The 18686-nt window shown below is 45.7% G+C and overlaps 1 protein-coding gene across 1 annotated transcript in view; it reads right to left on the bottom strand.

Annotated features, from left to right (window-relative positions):
• The window catches only part of cntnap2b (contactin associated protein 2b), a 64787-nt gene that overhangs the window by 30417 nt on the left and 15684 nt on the right, over nt 1-18686 (bottom strand). The window contains exons 7-10 of the mRNA XM_080033600.1: nt 17881-18024; nt 6375-6630; nt 5601-5750; nt 2494-2656 (exon numbers count right to left, since the gene is read on the bottom strand). Of these exons, the coding sequence (XP_079889726.1) occupies nt 2494-2656; nt 5601-5750; nt 6375-6630; nt 17881-18024 (713 nt within the window). The remainder of the gene's footprint in view (nt 1-2493; nt 2657-5600; nt 5751-6374; nt 6631-17880; nt 18025-18686) is intronic.

Below are 18686 nucleotides of genomic sequence, written 5' to 3'. Positions count from 1 at the left end.
CGACGCTCCACTTTACCTCAGGAGGCTCGCCTATTTTTTTCTGAGAGACACGCGTCTCTCTCGGGTCTCTCTGCTTTAACTGATAGAGAAATACTCTGCTGAGAGTCATATTGACTTCATACCAGCAGCTTTCGTTGTAGTTTCACCATTTCCTGGGGTGTCCCTTTCAAAATAAAATTTCCAACAAGCGTGAAAAAGAAAAAAAAAGGCAATGGGGCGCACAGATTACTGTCCAGACTCAATATTAGACTCAATATAAATCATATGCATCATAAATGACACGAAAGAACTTCATTTTTAATGGGAATTATCTATGGAAACTCTATGTAGAAAGACAGGGCTTTTAGAAGCAGCGCTGCAGCAGCAGTTGAGACGTTGTATGTGTGTCCGAAAAAAGCGCGAGAGGCAGCAGTAAGGTAAGGCGACGCACTCCAGAGGTAGACACAGGATGTGTGTTCCAGGGGTAACACAAACACACACACACACACAGTCATGAACCAATGCTGAGACACACACACACACACACACACACACACACACACACACACACACTCATGAACACAAACCTACACACACACACACAGAGCCGGCCCAAGGCATAAGCGAACTAAGCGGCCGCTTAGGGCCCCCGGCTGCCTGGGGGGCCCCCTCCAAAAAAAAAAAAATTTTTTTTTTTTTTTTTTTTTTTAGTTTCTGTGTTTGATATTAACATCATATTGTGCAAATGTGAGTTATCATACAAAAAAAGGAATAAAATGTTTTGGTCTAGATAATTAATAGCCTAAAAATGTAATCAGTTCATCTGGGAGGAAATCCGAAATTATCTGATCATGTCACGTTCACGTCCATGCACAGTGTGTATTGAGTTTATTTAAAAACAATTGGAAATGGGGCTGCCCTCAGTTGCCCATGCACTGTGTATAGTCTATAGCCTATTTCAGCCTTGTCTGTGGAAAAAAAGATACAGTAGCTGGACAACAGAGTTCTTCTGCTTAGTTCCTCACACTGCATTTAAATGCATTCACTATATTACAGAGAAATATGTCCCGTAAAAGAAAAAGAGCTCCAAGCCCAACCCAGAGGATCCTCCATAATATTTTATTTTATATTAATATATATATATATTTTTTTAAAGATATTTTTTGGGCATTTTTATGCTTTATTGATAGTGCAGAGAGACAGAGGTGAAATGGGGCAGAGAGGGGAGTGACATGCAGAGAACGACCGCGGGTGGGAATCGAACCCGGGTCTGCTGCTGGGCCCGGGCCGGGAGGGGGACGCCTTACTATATTAATATTTTTATGGAAAATCCATGTGTCCTTCTTCAATAGCTTCTAATTCATCTGACCCAGTGTCTCCAAATTATTTGTTCACACAATTTCTCAGATTTAGCCTCTTAATTTTCCTCTCAAAGTGCACCAGATTCATAGCCTGGAAATCCAGACCCTGATATCTTGAACGATAGAGGGTCTGGCCACGATCAATAGTAATTTCCAACTCAAGGGGCGGCTCCTACTCGTGCATTTCAAATGCCACTGCACGCAGTTGGATAGCACTACAACCAATCAGAGCGATGCGATGCACAAGGTGACGGAAGCCCCGTTCGTTTAGCGAACAGCTGTTAAACTGTTAAATTAAACGTTTGCCGTTGTCGGTCGGCAAAACAGAACATTCCACTTACTTGCTAATGAAAGATATGAGTGCCATCTTCCAAATCGTTAAGGGTCGAGGCCAAAGCAGTCTCAAACTCACACAACATATCCGCAGCCATCTTTGATGTTTACTATCACAGCTTCGACGTCGCATGCACGTCACTGTCGTCATCCGGTTACGTCCTCCCCAGAGTACCATATAAAGGGCTCTGGCGCGCCCATATTAGATAGAACCAATTGAAACCATAGCCAGATTTCTGGTTTTCTTGATAAAGCTTCAACGGAGCATGTCCAGACCAACACGCGCAGCAAATTTAATTTGCCAGCGCCTAGTGGCAGGTCTGGGAATGCCAGGCTACCAGATTCATGCATTTCACTTTAAAAAGGTTAAAAAAATCTCCCGGGGGGGCATACCCCCGGAACCCCCTAGGAGGGTCTGAATCTCGCCTGTCAAATATTTTCGCACAGCCGCACAGTGGAGGCACTAGCGGAAAACACTGGGTGTGTGAATGATATTTAACAAATATCTATAGTTTCAGCAGCACTAACATTGGAGAGGGGCCCCCTAATCATATTTCGCTTAGGACCCCCTGAAGGCTTGGGCCGGCTCTGCACACACACACACACTCATAAACACACACTTACACGTACACACAGTCACGAACCCACGCTGACACACACACTCATGAACCCACACTTACACACACTCACACACACACTCATGAACCTACACTGACACACACACTTGTGAACTCACACTTACACACACACACACACACACACACACACACACACACACACTGAGCTTGTGTTATGTGCTCATACTGGCTGCTGTGTCTACCTGTCAATAATAGCACACATATCCAAGCTGACGTTCTCAAAGGCTCCGATGAGGCCCTGCTCCAGAGCCCCCAGGTCGGCCAGGTGGTCGTCTATATGGATCATCTGCATGCAGCCCTGGAAGGAGCGCTGCAGGGAGCGAGGCCTGTTGTGCAGGGAGTAGCCTGGAGACAAAAGCCCAAAGGTCATTATGACACAGACACACACACACACACACACACACACACACACACACACTGAATAATACTGATAGACACAACTTTTTCTCTGCATTTTTCCTCAACTCTCTGTCACCTCCATGGCTGTAGCCGGGGGATTTCCCTAAAATTCTAATGAGGAAAATATTCAGTTCTTATATATCCTCAGCCAACAACATATCCACTAAGTTTTCACCAGGTTTTTAGTAGGAAACTATCAACATCCTACCAAGTTATACAATCATATGAAAAAGTTTGGGAACCCCTCTCAGCCGGCATTATAATTGACTCTGCTTTCACAAAAAAAATATAAAAGTGGTATGTCTTTAATTTACCAGGAACAGCTAAGTACTGGGATGTTTTCCAAACAAAGATTTTTTGAAAAGCAGTATTTGGTTGTATGAAATAAAATAAAATGTGAAAAACTGGCTGTGCAAAAATATGGGTACCCTTGTGGTTTTGTTGATTTTAATGCCTGTAACAGCATGTAAAACTGATGAATTTAAACACAAAGTTGGTTGGATTATGTTGTTAAGCCTTGAACCTCATAGCAATGTCTGTTTAATCATGAGAAAATGTATTTTAGGTGCCTAAATGCAAGTTGCACTTCTCTTTGACTCTCTGCTGAAGTGAGACAGAATGGGATCATCAAAACTGCTCCCAAAAGATCTTAAAAACAAAGATTATTCATTATCATGGTTTAGGGGAAGGCTACAAGAAGCTTTCCCAAAGGTTTCAATTGTCAATTTCTACTGTAAGGAACGTTGTCAGGGAATGGAAAGACACAGGCACAGTTGCAGTTAAACCCAGGTCTAGCAGACCAAGAAAAGTACAAGAGCGGCATATGCGGCGGATTGTGAGAATGGTTGCACACAACCCAAAGATCACCTCCAAAGACCTGCAAGAACATCTGGCTGCAGATTGTGTATCTGTACATGGTTCAACAAATCAGTGCAATTTGCACCAAAACATCTGTATGGCCAGGTGATGAGAAGGAAGCCCTTTCTGCGCCCACGCCACAGATACAGTTACATGGAGTATGCAAAAGCTCATTTAGACAAGCCAGCTTCATATTGGAAGAAAATGCTTTGGACTGATGAGACAAAAATTAAGTTATTTGGTCTTTATAAAAAGCAGATGTTTTGGTGCAAATTGCGCTGAATTGTTGAACGATGTACAGATACACAATCTGCAGCCAGATGTTCTTGCAGGTCTTTGGAGGTGATCTTTGGGTTGTGTGCAACCATTCTTACAATCCTCCACCTATGCCGCTCCTGTTTTTTTCTTGGTCTGCCATGCCTGGGTTTAACTGCCACTGTGCCGGTGTCCTTCCATTTCCTGACAACGTTCCTTACAGTAGAAATTGACAATTGAAACCTTTGGGAAAGCTTCTTGTAGCCTTCCCCTAAACCATGACAATGAACAATCTTTGTTTTTCAGATCTTTTGGGAGCTGTTTTGATGATCCCATTCTGTCTCACTTCAGCAGAGAGTCAAAGAGAAGTGCAACTTGCATTTAGGCACCTAAAATACATTTTCTCATGATTAAACAGACATTTCTATGAGGTTCAAGGCTTTACAACATAATCCAACCAACTTTGTGTTTAAAGTCATCAGTTTTACATGCTGTTATAGGCATTAAAATCAACAAAACCACAAGGGTACCCACATTTTTGCACAGCCAGTTTTTCACATTTTATTTTATTTCATACATATACTGCTACCAAATACTGCTTTTCAAAAAATCTTTGTTTGGAAAACATCCCAGTACTTAGCTGTTCCTGGTAAATTAAAGACATACCACTTTTATATTTTTTTTGTGAAAGCAGAGTCAATTATAATGCCGGCTGAGAGGGGTTCCCAAACTTTTTCATATGACTGTATATCACCTCATTCTCATGAGTGTCCTTATTAATAGGTGTAGCCCTGGGCAGCCCACAACTAAAGTAGACTGAATTGAAACTCAAGTAGATCAAATCTCTTTATATTCTTCACCCTGTCAGACGCTTACCTTTAGTTCAGTTGCGACAGCCCCAGCCCACCCCAGTCCCCTTGCAGTTCCACGACAATGACAAATATGGAGCAAAATGTAAGCGTCAGTCAACCCCTGCTAACCCTAATTCTGCTGCTACACAACAGAGTCTCATAGGGCTTAGTGAAGGCTGAAATGATTTCCCCCTACTTCTCTACAACATACAGGTACGTCCATGTAATAAGTTGATTTAGACTTGACTGTGTTTGACTCATACAGTATGTGTTTGTGCCTGTAGTATCTGTTCTACAGTGGTTCTGAGGTGTTCCTGTAATGTCACATGATGGTGTTGTGCTTAGGACGTTTAAAACCCTATCAATGCTGCTCCAGCACAGTCTTTGATTGTTAGGTGTGGATCAGAGGTGGAAAGTAACGGATTACATTCACTCACGTTATTGTAATTTAGTCGTTTTTTTGTGTACTTTTACTTTTTGGAGTAATCTATCATTTTACGTTTACTTAAGTATATGTTTTATTTGAAGGATTGAACTATTTACATTTTATCGCACATCCATTACGGGGGAAAAAATGTAAAAAGAAAATGCAAGGAGAAAACTCGTTCTTGGGAAGAATCTACTACAGTGAATGATGGACAGGAGGACACACTGGTGCTGGAGCGTTGCAGTTAAGTTACTGCTAATTGAAACTGAACGTTTCGTACAGCTTCAGCTTCACATTAAAAGCCTTCGACTGGCCAAAGGTGAGTTGACTTTTATTTTAAATCATTTGCTGTGGTCACTTGAAGACACACACAAACATTGGGGTTGGCTGGTGAGTTATCTGTGTGTGTGTGTGTGTGTGTGTGTGTGTGTGTGTGTGTGTGTGTGTGTGTGTGTGTGTGTGTGTGTGTGTGTGTGTGTGTGTGTGTGTGTGTTATCACCTCCAAAGTAGTATGCTCCTCCAGTCTGGATCTGAATTGGAATGGAGGTCCTGACTGTGGAGGCCTCATCTCCATCGATGGTCAGCATAGCGTAGTTCTCCAATGCATTCAGATGGACACTGTGCCACTGGCCGTCATTAAGACCTGAACCTACAAGCAAAAAACACACCTCGCTCTATATATGTACACAGGATTCGATTGGCGACAACATTCAACTAGGAAAGCAAAAAGAAATCATTGAGCTGATTACTTATATTTATTATTTGTTTGTCTGTGTACTTGCATTTGTCGTTTACATGTGTGTATATTTGTAAATGTGTTTTGGTATATTTTTATTATATTGAATGTATAATTAGATAGTGTATATTGGATGTATGGTTGGAACACAGGTTATATTACGTTGTATATATTATATTATACCCACATTAAAAGATAAATAGGCAATATTATTAAGATAAATATGTCATTGGTAATTATTACAAATGTTATCGATAACAAATATATATATTTAAATTATATATATGTTATTTTTGAGCAGAGAAGCGACCCGGATCTGCTGCGAGGCCTGAGCCTCTAGGGGGACGCTCTAACCACTACACCACGAGCACCCCCCAACAAACATATATTTTTATATTTATTAAAAGCGATATAAATGATTCATTATGGATGAATGAATTAGGGAGAAAGGGTGAGATTAAATAGGTTTATTTTCTTTACCTGAAATAAACACATTTTCAATTCAATTCGAAACGCTTCCATTGAAGCCATGCTGACCTGATGAGATGTCCAGGCGCGTGTCCTTCTGTGTGGACTTGATGTAGACGGTGACCTTGCCCTCAGCCAGGCCCAGCTCCACCCAGCCGTCTGTCAGCTGGGTGAACATCAGCAGGCCACTGGGGTTCCAGGTCCTGAAGGACAGGCTGACTGACAGGGTGTCACTGTCACTCTGCCCCGGCAGCTGCACCAAGGACGAGGAGTTGAAGAAGACTGAGAAGAGGTTGGAGTCTGCACAGGAAAAGGTCAGGTTACGCTAGAGTGGGGACAGAGAGACACAGAGAGAGACAGAGAGAGAGAGAGTTTGAATCCAACTGTATTCCATTGTATTGGAGATACTAGTGCAGTGCCCGTAGGAAGCAGTAGCTTATGCATGCTTAAATGTAACCCGTCTATCAAAGTGGGACACATAAACAGATGTAGCCTACACATAGGCAGTGTCACACATTCATTGAAATGGCTGTCACATCGCTCGTCAATGTGACTTATGTTCTTTCTTTAATAATTGTTGCGCCATATAATCCTCTATTCTTTATGGGCAAAGCAGGTGAAAAATGTTTTTCATTGGTAATTGCAGCTTGAAGGCAGCAGCATTTATCTTGCAAACAAAATGAAGGGCATGTTTGCATCTTACATAGTCTTTAGCTCGTTTAGGTGTTAGGTTCTAATGAATTTAAAACATTCTGTGTAAGCGATCATGTTTACATTCACCGGTAGCTGAGCTATCCGAGACCGTGCTAGTTTAAATGGAAACCGCTATTGTAGTTTAGTATACATCTATTGATGCACTTAGACACATCATCAGTGATGGAACCTGGGGTCATTGGGTGTTTCGGGTCTCGCAACATCATACACCCTCACCCAGGCGACCCAGCCGGGATTGATCAAGTCCCAACTTGTGTCTAAGTAGCATGTACCCACGGATCACCCCTTTTGATCCACAGCCATCTAGAGGCCTTCTCAGCTGCCTCTGTGGTGGTCTTGATGGCCTTTCTCTGGCGTGCACCTGCGATTCCAAACATGCTGTATGCTTTGCAGAGAGATCGCGCTGCAAAGCCTCTACAGCCCACCTCTATTGGCACACACCGGGCACGCCACCCCCGACTGCGGCACTCCTCCACTAAGTTGGCGTACTTGGCACGCTTCCTCTCATTGGCCTCTTCCATGCGCTCTTCCCAGGGAACTGTCAGCTCCAGAAGGACCACCTGTTTTGTTGAATCTGAGAACAGAACTAGGTCTGGTCTCAGGGTGGTTTCCACGATGTGCTCTGGGAATCTGAGCTGCTTTCCCAGGTCGGCCTTCATCTGCCAGTCCGGTGCGGTTCCAAGGAGTCCTGCTGCCCCCCTTGGTTGGGGCTTAGGCTTCTCCCCTGCACGAATGAAAACAATCGCCTGTCTTGCTGGTCGGAGAGGCTTGTTCTGAGTGATGCTGGTGAAGATGGTTTCTGCTATCGCCTTCAACACCTGGTCATGGCGCCAAGTGTAGCGTCCTTCTCCCAGGGCTTTTGGGCAACAGCTGAGGATATGCTCTAGGGTTCCTCTCCTGAGGCACAAAGGACATGATGGTGCGTCAACCTTGCCCCAGCAGAAGAGGTTGGATGGGCTGGGTAAGACGTCATAGACGGACGCAATCAGGAACTTGATCCGGTAAGGCTCAGCTTGCCAAAGCTCAGACCAGGAGATCTTGCGGTCCACTGCCTGTTCCCATCTCGTCCATGCGCCTTGCTGTTTCATCCCCACCATCTGGCTAGCACGCAGTTCCTCCACGCCAGCTCTCACTTCCTCTTGGACCAATCGGCGTCTGTCTTTGCCCAGAACTTTGTCGTAGCGCGTGGTTGCAACGCTGCCAAGCCCTGCTCGTCCAGATGCCACTGGGCCGACCAGCACGCTGTGACGCAAGCGTGACTCCGCCTGCTCGACTGCTTCCTGCGCCCTCCACTTCCTCCCAGTCCTGACTACGATGCCAGCTTTGGAGACCTTCGGATCACTGGATTCCCTGTACTGCAGCACCTCTCTTGCACGGGTAACCATAAACTCCTCATTCAGGCTGCTAATGGGGAGCTTCAGTTTGTTGTTGTGCCCGTACAGAGCGATGCTACTCAGGCTTCGTGGCAGGCCCAGCCATCTACGGAGATAACAGCTGATCCTCCTCTCGAAGCCCTGTACCGTTGTTATAGGGAACTCGTACACCAGCAGGGGCCACAGAATCCTGGGGAGAACACCGTGCTGGTAAATCCAGGCCTTGAATTTACCAGGCAGACCCGACTTGTCCACTGCTGTCAGCCACGCTTCCAGCTCCCGATTTGTGGCCTTGATGGATGCAGCGTCTTTCAGGGTGCAATCAAAGGTCTTTCCGAGGCTCTTGATGGGTTTCTCAGTCACCGATGGAATCTGGGTGCCGTCCAGAGAGAAGCGGAACTTGTCAGTCACTTTCCCTCTCTTCAGCACCAGGGACCTAGATTTTGCAGGCTTGAAACACATCCGAGCCCAGGTGATGATCTTCTCCAAGCCCTGAAGGATCCATCGGCACCCCGGCACTGACGTTGTTGTTACTGTCAGGTCGTCCATAAAGGCTCTGATGGGGGGCTGGCGGACTCCAGACTTGGTGAGCGGACCTCTGCACTCGACTTCGGCTGACTTGACCAGCATGTTCATGGCCAAGGCAAAGAGGATCACTGAAATGGTGCATCCAGTGATGATCCCTTTCTCCAGCCGATGCCACTCAGATGTAACTGTCCCAGAGGTGACTCTCAGCTTGAAACTCTTGTAATAGTCCAAGATAAGGTCCCTGATTTTACCTGGGACATGGTGCCGGTCCAGTGCTGTTTCCACCAGCTTATGAGGAATGGATCCATAAGCATTGGTGAGATCGAGCCACAGCACTGCTAGGTCTCCTTTGCCTTCTCTTGCCTCTCCGATCAACTGCGTGCGTGACCACACCTGTATGTTCGAGGCATCCTGGCACCTTTGGGATTCCACCCTTCTGCACAGAGGTGTCGATGTATTCGTTCTTCAGGAGGAACTCCGTCAACCGACGGGATAGGATGGCGAAGAATATCTTCCCCTCAACGCTGAGCAGCGAGATGGTTCGAAACTGCTCGATGTTCTTAGCATTCTCCTCCTTGGGAATCCAGACACCTTCAGCAAATCTCCATTGTTGGGCTACCTTTCCCCTCCTCCAGATAACCCTCAGGATCTTCCACAGCCGGTGAAGGAGTCTGGGACACCTCTTATATAGCTTGTATGGCACTCCGCTTGGTCCAGGGGCTGAGCTGGCTCTAGCTGCCTTGACAACCTCCTGAACCTCCTTCCAACTGACATGCTAACTGAAATTAGCATCACTGTCGCGAAAGTGTTTAACTATACATTAACTCTATAACAGTGAAAATAGCGTAACGTGCGCTCTTTAACACTAAAGCGGACAGGTTTGAGGAATTGGTGATGTCTGTGGAAAGGTTTAAGAACGTTTTGTTTGGAAAGTTGGGTGCATTGAATGAGGAAGTAACACCAGGCTGTGTCTGTCTGCTGTGTGTGTCCCGTTAGTAAATTCATGCTTTGGTCGCAGCGGCCAATCAAATCAGAAGGAGGCGGGGTTTAGCCGGAGACTACTTCATGCCCGTCGTTACTGTGGCCTTCAGTACGCGCATGTATTCGCCGTCAGCATGATATAAATATGATAACTTCTACATATTTGGTCCAAAAAACCTAACAATCAATCAAGGATGCACACCTTCGTGCCGTATGCAAGCCACATCCGGAAGCTCAGGTCGATCTGACTAACAGTCTGAGAGATATGCGAGCCACAGACACACACACACACACACACAGACACACAGACGTTGCTTGCTTTATAGATAGAAGATTTATAGATAGATATATCCCCCACAGTAGTCAAATAATAGACTGCTATCAATTTAGCCAATAAAGCTATTTGAACTGTAAAACATTTAACTGGGTGGAATTGTTTTAGATTAAATAATACAAAGCAGTTTTAGACTAGACTGCAGAGGATATCCTGCTTCACATGGTGCCAGTGAGCACTAGTCATCTCCTGTGCTCTGCTGTTATTTGTATTTGATATTCTACTCTGTATAGTCTGTGTTGCCCTTAATACTGACTGATGTTCAGGCAATCCACCTTCAAGCTAGCTTTTCTTTTTCTTTTTGTCTTTCATTTTTTCATGTTTTTGTTGTTAGTGTATTCTGTGTATGTCTTTGTTTTATTGTAAAACTTTTTTTTAAAGCTTACAAAAAAAGAATTTAAGAAGAAGACTTAACTGCAGAGTACAATTGGCCTGATGTGATTATTAACAGCAGCATAGGCGAGACTGGTATTTTTAAACAGCTTACACCATATTATTACATGTCAATATGCTATCATGTGGGAAACAAGATATGTAATAAATGTGAAATGTAGAAATAGTGTGTGACATAGTACTTAGTAGTATAGTACAGCATCAGATATAATATTGTATGGTAAAGAAAGGAAGTGGTAAGTGTCAAGTATCTACAAAGTCTCTGATATATAACACTACGTCACCACAGGGCTCACACAGCCCACAAGCCCACCCCAGCTAACTGGGCCATAGGTGGGCTCTTTGCTCAACAGTGTGGTGATCACAGCTGGCTGCTGTGTGTGTTCCTCCTCCTGGTCCTCATCTTCAATCAACACACCTACATCTACTCCTAGTTCCCCTGCAGCGATTGCCAGATCGTACCTCTCACTCCAGTGGTAATTATACGTGCCTGGCTCCAGTATATTTTTCTCCCTCGCTCTCTCTCTCGTCTCCTGTTGTTTTTGTGATCGTCATCCTAACTTTGTTTCTACTGCCTGCAGTTACCCGGATCACTCACTCCAGCCCGCCTGCCTCGCTCTCCCCCCGGCTTCCTCATTCACCACCAGCTTCCCCACCTCAGTCAATAAACCTTTTTCATCAATCCTACTCTGCCTCTTGTCTGCTCTTGGGTCCAGTATCTAACCGTAACAGAACGATCTGGCCAAGATGGACCCAGCGGACATAGGCAGCATCCGTGGAGCTCTCGCCGCCCAAGGCACTCTGGTGGCTGAGCACAGCCAAGCCCTCCGGGACGCTATGGAAGCCTTTAAGAATCTCGCTACCCGAGTCACACAGAAGGGTGCGCAATTGGATTTACTGGTCCCCCACACCACAGCGCCTCCACTGCCAGCGACACCTCCGCCTGCCCCCACTCTTCCGACACACCTGCCACGAGCTCGTGAGCCTCTCATTCCTGCGCCTGAGTGCTACGCTGGGGACATGGGTACGTGCAGAGCCTTTTTGATCCAGTGTTCCCTAGTTTTCAGTCAGCTGCCCTTTACCTACCCCACTGAAAAGGCTAAGATCGCTTACATTATGGGGTCACTTAAGGGTAATGCACTAGCATGGGCTTCAGCATTATGGTACAGTGATTCCCCAGTTAATGACAATTTTGACCTTTTTGTAGCTGAGATGAGGAAAGTTTTTGATCACCCAGTAGAGGGAGGGGACGCCGCCAAGCGGCTTATTTCCTTACGTCAGGGCATCCGCAGTGTAGCCGAGTTCTCCGTCGAGTTCAGGACCTATGCAGCCAGATCGGGCTGGAGCGACAAGTCACTACGTGGGCTTTTTCTTTCTGGTCTCAGTGAGTCAATCAAGGATGAGCTGGCTACTAGGGAGGAGGCTGACACTCTCGATGAAATTATCTCCCTTTCTATCCAGCTGGATAATCGTCTACGGCAGCGGTGTAGGGAAAAGACAGGCAGCTCCGTGCCCCCGGCATTCGCTGCTTCCTGTTCCCCACACTTCCCTAAAGCTGCCCTCTCTGCCCCGTGACGCGTGCTGTCACTGAAGAGGAGCCCATGCAGCTGGGGCACACACGTCCAGAGGTGGGTCGTAACGCGCTACATTTACTCCGTTACAAATACTTGAGTAACTTTTTGAATAAATTGTAATTTTAGGAGTAGTTTTATTGCAACATACTTTTACTTTTACTTGAGTAAATATTTGAAAAAAGAAAGGTACTTTTACGCCGTTACATTTGGCTACGTGACGGCTGTTACCTTATTTTTTTATATATTTTATTTATTACATGCGAGAGCTATGGCTATTTCTCTCATGATTTCTCTCCCCGGGGACGTCTTCAGCCAACATCTCTATCACGTGACCATTTCAACCAATAAAAACCACATTACAAAAGCTTGCCAATCAAATGCAGCCACTTCAGTCACATGACAAGTGTTGTCATGTTGTCATAGGGCTCAACCATAGACATAATATATGTCTATGGGCTCAACCATGGGCTCAACAATGTCCGCGGACTTTTTTAAAGGCTGCGGTTCCGCACCGATGTTGTGTCCGTGGCCGTGCCATGTAGGTTAAACGCATATTTTACCGACTATCTGGGTGAGTCGAGAAAATGGAAGAAACCGCTGATTCCGAGGAGCAATAGCCACACCCCTGGCCTCAAATACAAACTCACACACTCGCAAGCTCTCACTTCGCATGCCCCAGTCTGGCTGTGTGAGAGTCTGAGGGCGCACTCACACTAGTGCCGTTTGCCTGTTCCGTGCTCAGCACGATTCATCACGATTCCCCCCCCTCCCCACTCCCCCCGCAGGCCCGTGCTCACACTGCTCGTGGCCTGGGCACACTTGCACCTTGCCTACGTCACCGTGCGCGTTTAGGATTTGGAGCTTAGTCTACTTGTAGGCTATACGACTGTTTGTGAATATTTTCATCCGGCCAAATTTGCATCAAATATTCCACGCAACGAGAATCCTTAAGCTATTGTTTTTTTTTAAATGTAGCCTTGACGTAATAGGTCGCGGTGGACAGTCTCATATTTGTGCAGCACGCTGTTTATTATTAATATAACGGCCCGTCATCAGACCATATCCGGATGGTTTTATACACATCGATCGCTCCATCAAATCCAAGTCAGAACTTTTTGTATGGGCAGAGATCGATTTTTTAAGTGTCTTTATAAAGTTTCTTGTTAAACCTTAGTGTAGGCTACTGTTTCCTTATCACTGTTTTGGGTGCGTCTCCACCGCCATGCGTAAATGCAGTTATGACAGCTGACGGGAGGAAAAAGAAAAAAAATCATCTGACGAACGTGAGTAAACACGAAAACCTTTTTGCTGTGCTTTCTGAGCCGACCTAATTAGCTCTCTCCCTCTTTTATTAGCCCACACCTAGGCTTACACACACGTTAATTCTCACACATTATAGCTACAAGTCCAAGTGGTGGGCAATTCTGGTGCCGACTAGTAAGGCAGCGGACGTTAACGGACAATGCATCCTTAATAAATTCACGTCAGGAACGCCGCCTGTGCGCTTGCTTGTGCGCGTGTCATCTCATTAGCATCTGTACTTTGGCCACGGCACACCTCTCCCAGGTGTGCCGTGGCCAAGGGGCTGTTCCGTGCTGGAATACAGTTGGCGTGGTCACACTAGCCAAACGTTCTGGACTTTAGTATGCTAATGAGCTTTGGCACGGGGCCGCGGCACTAGTGTGAGTGGCCCCTGAGAGTGGTCTCTTTGTTCAGCCACTCTGTAGTTTCATACGTTAAGTGAGTGTGCCAGTCAGGTTTTGATGTGTAACGAAGTTTAATTGTGTGTGTTTTATATTTTTGGGGCTAAACACAACCTAGATAATTTTCTCAGGGCCAGTGACATATTGTAGGAATTTGTTTTAAAATGTGTATGTGCAAAACAATTGCAACAGTGTTATAAGTGTATTGGTTTTAATTAATATAATTTTGGACAAGCCTAATTTATTATCATTTTATTTGAAGGGTGATGTATTTAATTTGGCAGATAATTAATTTATTATTGTTTGAGTTCAAGGGTTATTCATTTGATTTTTAAATACCTTATTTATTGTTTTATTTAAAATTATGTTATTTAACATATCTTTATTTGAACATTGCTGTTTTATATTATGTTCGTGTCTATTCTGTACCGTTTGTGTTGCTCTGTATATTTCAAAAATAAATCCGGAGTAATTCAGTAGGCCTACTTGTACTCTTGAGTACTTGAGTAGTCTTTTCACTGCATACTTTTTTACTCTTACTCGAGTAATAATTTTTATGAGTACTTTTACTTCTACTTGAGTAATTATAATCTTAAAGTAACTTACTTTTACTTGAGTACATTTTTTGGCTACTCTGCCCACCTCTGCACACGTCTCACCCAGGCAGAGCGGCTTCATCGGATTAAGACCGGAGTGGGTCTGTACTGTGCGCTGCCCGGGCATCTCATCTCCACCTGTACGTCGTTGCCAAAAGACAGGGCTCAGCAGTGAGACTCAGGGTCCTGCTGAGCCACGCCCCCTCCGTCCCCGTTTCTCACTGTTCACGCTCACTGCTGGATGCCACTCTCCTGTTCCTCGTCATCCCTTTCCTGTATCAGCCCTGGTGGATTCGGGAGTGGATGAGAATTTCATTGACGCCGACTTCGCGTCTCAGGTTGGCATTAATTTGGAACAATTACCCTCTCCCTTAAATGCTAACACCTTAGATGGCCGTCACCTGGCCCTTATTACTCACTGTACTAAGCCCCTTGAGTTAATTGTTTCTGGTAATCACCACGAGATGCTTCAGTTTAATGTCATCCTGTCTCCCCTTACTCCCCTGGTTCTGGGACACCCCTGGCTGAAGCGGCACAATCCCCAATTTGACTGGTCTTCTGGCAAGGTGGTGAGTTGGAGCACATATTTTCATTCCACCTGCTTACAATCTGCCCTGTCTCCAGCAGAGGGAGGTGTTCCCTTGCCTCAGGAAACCCCGACCTCTCCTTGGTTCCCTCAAATTATCATGACCTGGGAGAGGTGTTTAGTAAGTGTTGTGCGCTCACCCTGCCTCTTCATCGCCCCTATGTCTGCGCCATTGATCTCCTTCCCGGTGCACCCTTGCCAAGCAGTCGCCTGTATAACTTGTCCTGTCCTGAGAGGGAGGCCATGGAGTAGTATATTAAGGATTCTCTTTCGGCTGGCCTCATGAGACCCTCCTCTTCTCCTGTTGGTGCAGGTTTCTTTTTTGTGGCCAAAAAGTCACTTCGCCCATGTATTGATTTCAGGGGACTCAATAACATTACAGTTAAGAACAAGTATGCTTTGCCCCCCATCAGTTCCGCATTCGAGCCGCTGCAGGGCGCCACAGTCTTCTCTAATTTTAACCTACGCAATGCCTACCACCTGGTGCGTATCCGTGAAGGCGATGAATGGAAGACGGCCTTTAACACCCCCCCTCGGCCACTTTGAGTACCTTTGAGTAGTTTGTCATGCCCTTCGGCCTCACTAATGCCCCTGCCGTGTTCCAGAACCTGGTAAACGACGTCCTCCGGGACTTTCTCAACCGCTCAGTTTTTGTCTATTTAGACGACATCCTTATTTTTTCTCGCAACCAGGAGGAACACGTCCGGCAACTTCTTCAGTGGCTGTTGGGGAACAAACTATATGTGAAGGCCGAGAAGTGTGAGTTGAGAGCGGGCAAGTGAGGACCTGTCCCGAGAAGGTCAGTGCAGTGACAGACTGGCCCATCCCTGATTCCCGCAAGAAACTACAGAAGTTTCTGGGATTTGCCAATTTTTACCGGAGGTTCATCCATGATAACAGCAGGGTTGCAGCCCCTCTCACTCGTCTCACGTATCCTGCCCTCCCATTTGCCTGGACGCCTGAGGCAGAGGCTGCCTTCTCTGGTCTTAAAAGGCTTTTCTCGTCTGCCCCCATTCTTATCCAACCGGATCCCTCCAGGCAGTTCATCGTGGAGGTCGATGCGTGTGGGGCCACACATCACGCTTTGCCTGTCACCCTGGCGTGGGTCGCACTCTGTCACTCCTGAAGAGGCATTTTTGGTGGCCAGCGATGGACGCTGACACCCGGGCATTCGTTCTTGCCTGCACGGTTTGTGCTCGGGCCAAGTCCTCCCATCAACCCCCTGCTGGTCTGCTACGCCCCCTCCCTGTTCCTGGTCGGCCCTGGTCTCACATTGGGCTTGATTTCGTTACTGGTCTTCCTCCCTCTAAAGGCCACACAGTAATACTCACCGTTGTGGACAGATTTTCAAAGGCTGTTCACTTCATTGTCCTTCCTACACTCCCCACTGCCACCGAGACTGCCCAGCTGCTTGTGCAGCATGTCTTTTGCCTCCACGGGATTCCCTCTGACCTCGTCTCTGACCGTGGTCCCCAATTCGTTTCCCAAGTATGGAAAGCTTTCTGCCGGGCGCTAGGGGCCTCGGTCAGCCTGTCATCTGGTTACCACCCTCAGACTAATGGGCAGGCTGAAAGAGCAAACCAGGACCTTGGTTCCGCACTGCGTTGCATGGCTGCACGCAACCCCTCTGCCTGGAGCGACCATCTACCCTGGATTGAGTATGCTCATAACTCAATGACCTGTGCTGCTACCAACATGTCCCCCTTTGAGTGTTCCCTTGGTTACCAGCCACCCTTATTCCCCTCTCAAGAGGACGACATCTCCGTCCCCTCAGTCCAGCACCATCTCCGCCGTTGCCGCAGGGTGTGGAGGGGTGCTCGCTCCGCTCTGCTGCGCTCTGCGGAACAAAACCAGCGCATGGCGGATCGCCACAGGGCTCCCGCTCCTGCCTACCAGGTGGGACAGCAGGTATGGCTTTCATCAAAAGATCTCTCTCTGCAAACTTGTTCAAAGAAACTTACCCCTCGTTTTGTTGGTCCCTTCCCGATTGTTGCCATTATCAACCCCTCTGCTGTCAAGCTCAAGCTGCCCCCATCTATGCACGTACACCCCACCTTCCATGTTTCTAAGTTAAAGCCAGTGTCCACCATTTTTCATCAATCCTACTCTGCCTCTTGTCTGCTCTTGGGTCCAGTTTCTAACCGTAACAAACAGGTTCCCATCACAGAATACCCTTCACACACAGCCATTAAAGCAGTAAGAAAGAGATATATTTTTGTTGATATACATGTTACACGCTCTTTATTCATACAGTGATCACTGCATCACAATGTGTGCGGTTCATAACACAGGTCTCTCAGTCACTCGCTCTGTGTATGCTACAACCCTTTATCCAATAAGAAGATAGAATGCTACACAGGGGCACATCTCTCAGCCCGTGAACATACAGAGAGCAATGGAGGGGTGAATGTTACAATGGCGGAGCAGGTAAAAATCCTTCCCAATGTTTGTTTTTATGGTTTTTATCATGTTTTATCGTTCTTACAGATCTGAAATGAAGCTAGATAACTCGCTGCGTGAAGACCACTGTGTGTTAATGTGGTGATCTAGGGACGAGGGAGGGGACTGCTAACTGCAGTCACTGACAGGAAGTTAGCTAAATAATTTTGCTTACTTCTCCATTAACCTAAGCTTAACCATCAAACAAAATGTCATTGTCTAAACCTAATCCTAACCTGAATCTTAAAACCAAGTCTTCACACCAAAGGTTACAACCTTAAGTTGTTAAATTTATAAGAACACATACACACACACACACACACACACACACACACACACACAGAGTTGACTTACAAAGCTGGAAGTGTCCACCTTCTTCCTGCGGACCAGGCTGGTGATGTTGTCTCCGTTGTAGGTGATCCCCTCCATACAGCCCACAAAGTTGTGTCTGCCTCCAGAGCTGGGCTTCACCGACACAGGCAGCCCTCCAAAACTGATCTGAGAACACACAGTATGGACTTATGACACTCATCTGTTTCCTATATTAGTCTTACCAATGACTGCACGCTCTAACTCATTATGTGTTAACACTGTATGTCTGATGTTCTATCTAGGTCGTAGCCCAATATGAACACTGTGAGTAAAGAAAAGATAAGATGATTTCTAATGTGTCAGCTGCTGCATCAACATCACAACCATTAGGTATTCCGCATACACAAAACAAAAGTTCAAATTTGAGTTTTTAAAAATGAATGAAATAATATATGTTGACATGATGGAGTGAGTGAAACAATACAGTGGCACTGTTCTAGATTTAAAAGAATCACCTAAAATATTATTATTATGTTATATTTAAGCATTTCAAGATTAGCTATATTTTGAAGTTAGCTAGAAATACTCATATTGAGTAATTTGTTACTAGTAATAGGAAGAGCTCTCGTGTCATAGGTAGCATATTAAAGGTGCTCTATGTAACTTTTTCTAAGGTTTATTCTCATAACTGAATAAACAAACTATCCTCACAGGAAAATGTGATCCCTGGAACACGGTTTTAAGTTAGAAAACTTCCTTTTAAGTTTCACTGTTGTTGTTTACAGCAGCAGGGCCCACAGTTTGGTTTATAAACACATTATAGTCTTACGTTTGGTTCCAGGTGCCTC

Source organism: Ammodytes marinus (genome assembly GCF_949987685.1).
Source record: "Ammodytes marinus genome assembly, chromosome: 9".
Classification (NCBI taxonomy): Eukaryota; Metazoa; Chordata; class Actinopteri; order Uranoscopiformes; family Ammodytidae; genus Ammodytes; species Ammodytes marinus.
This window is presented reverse-complemented; position numbering and strand designations above follow the sequence as displayed.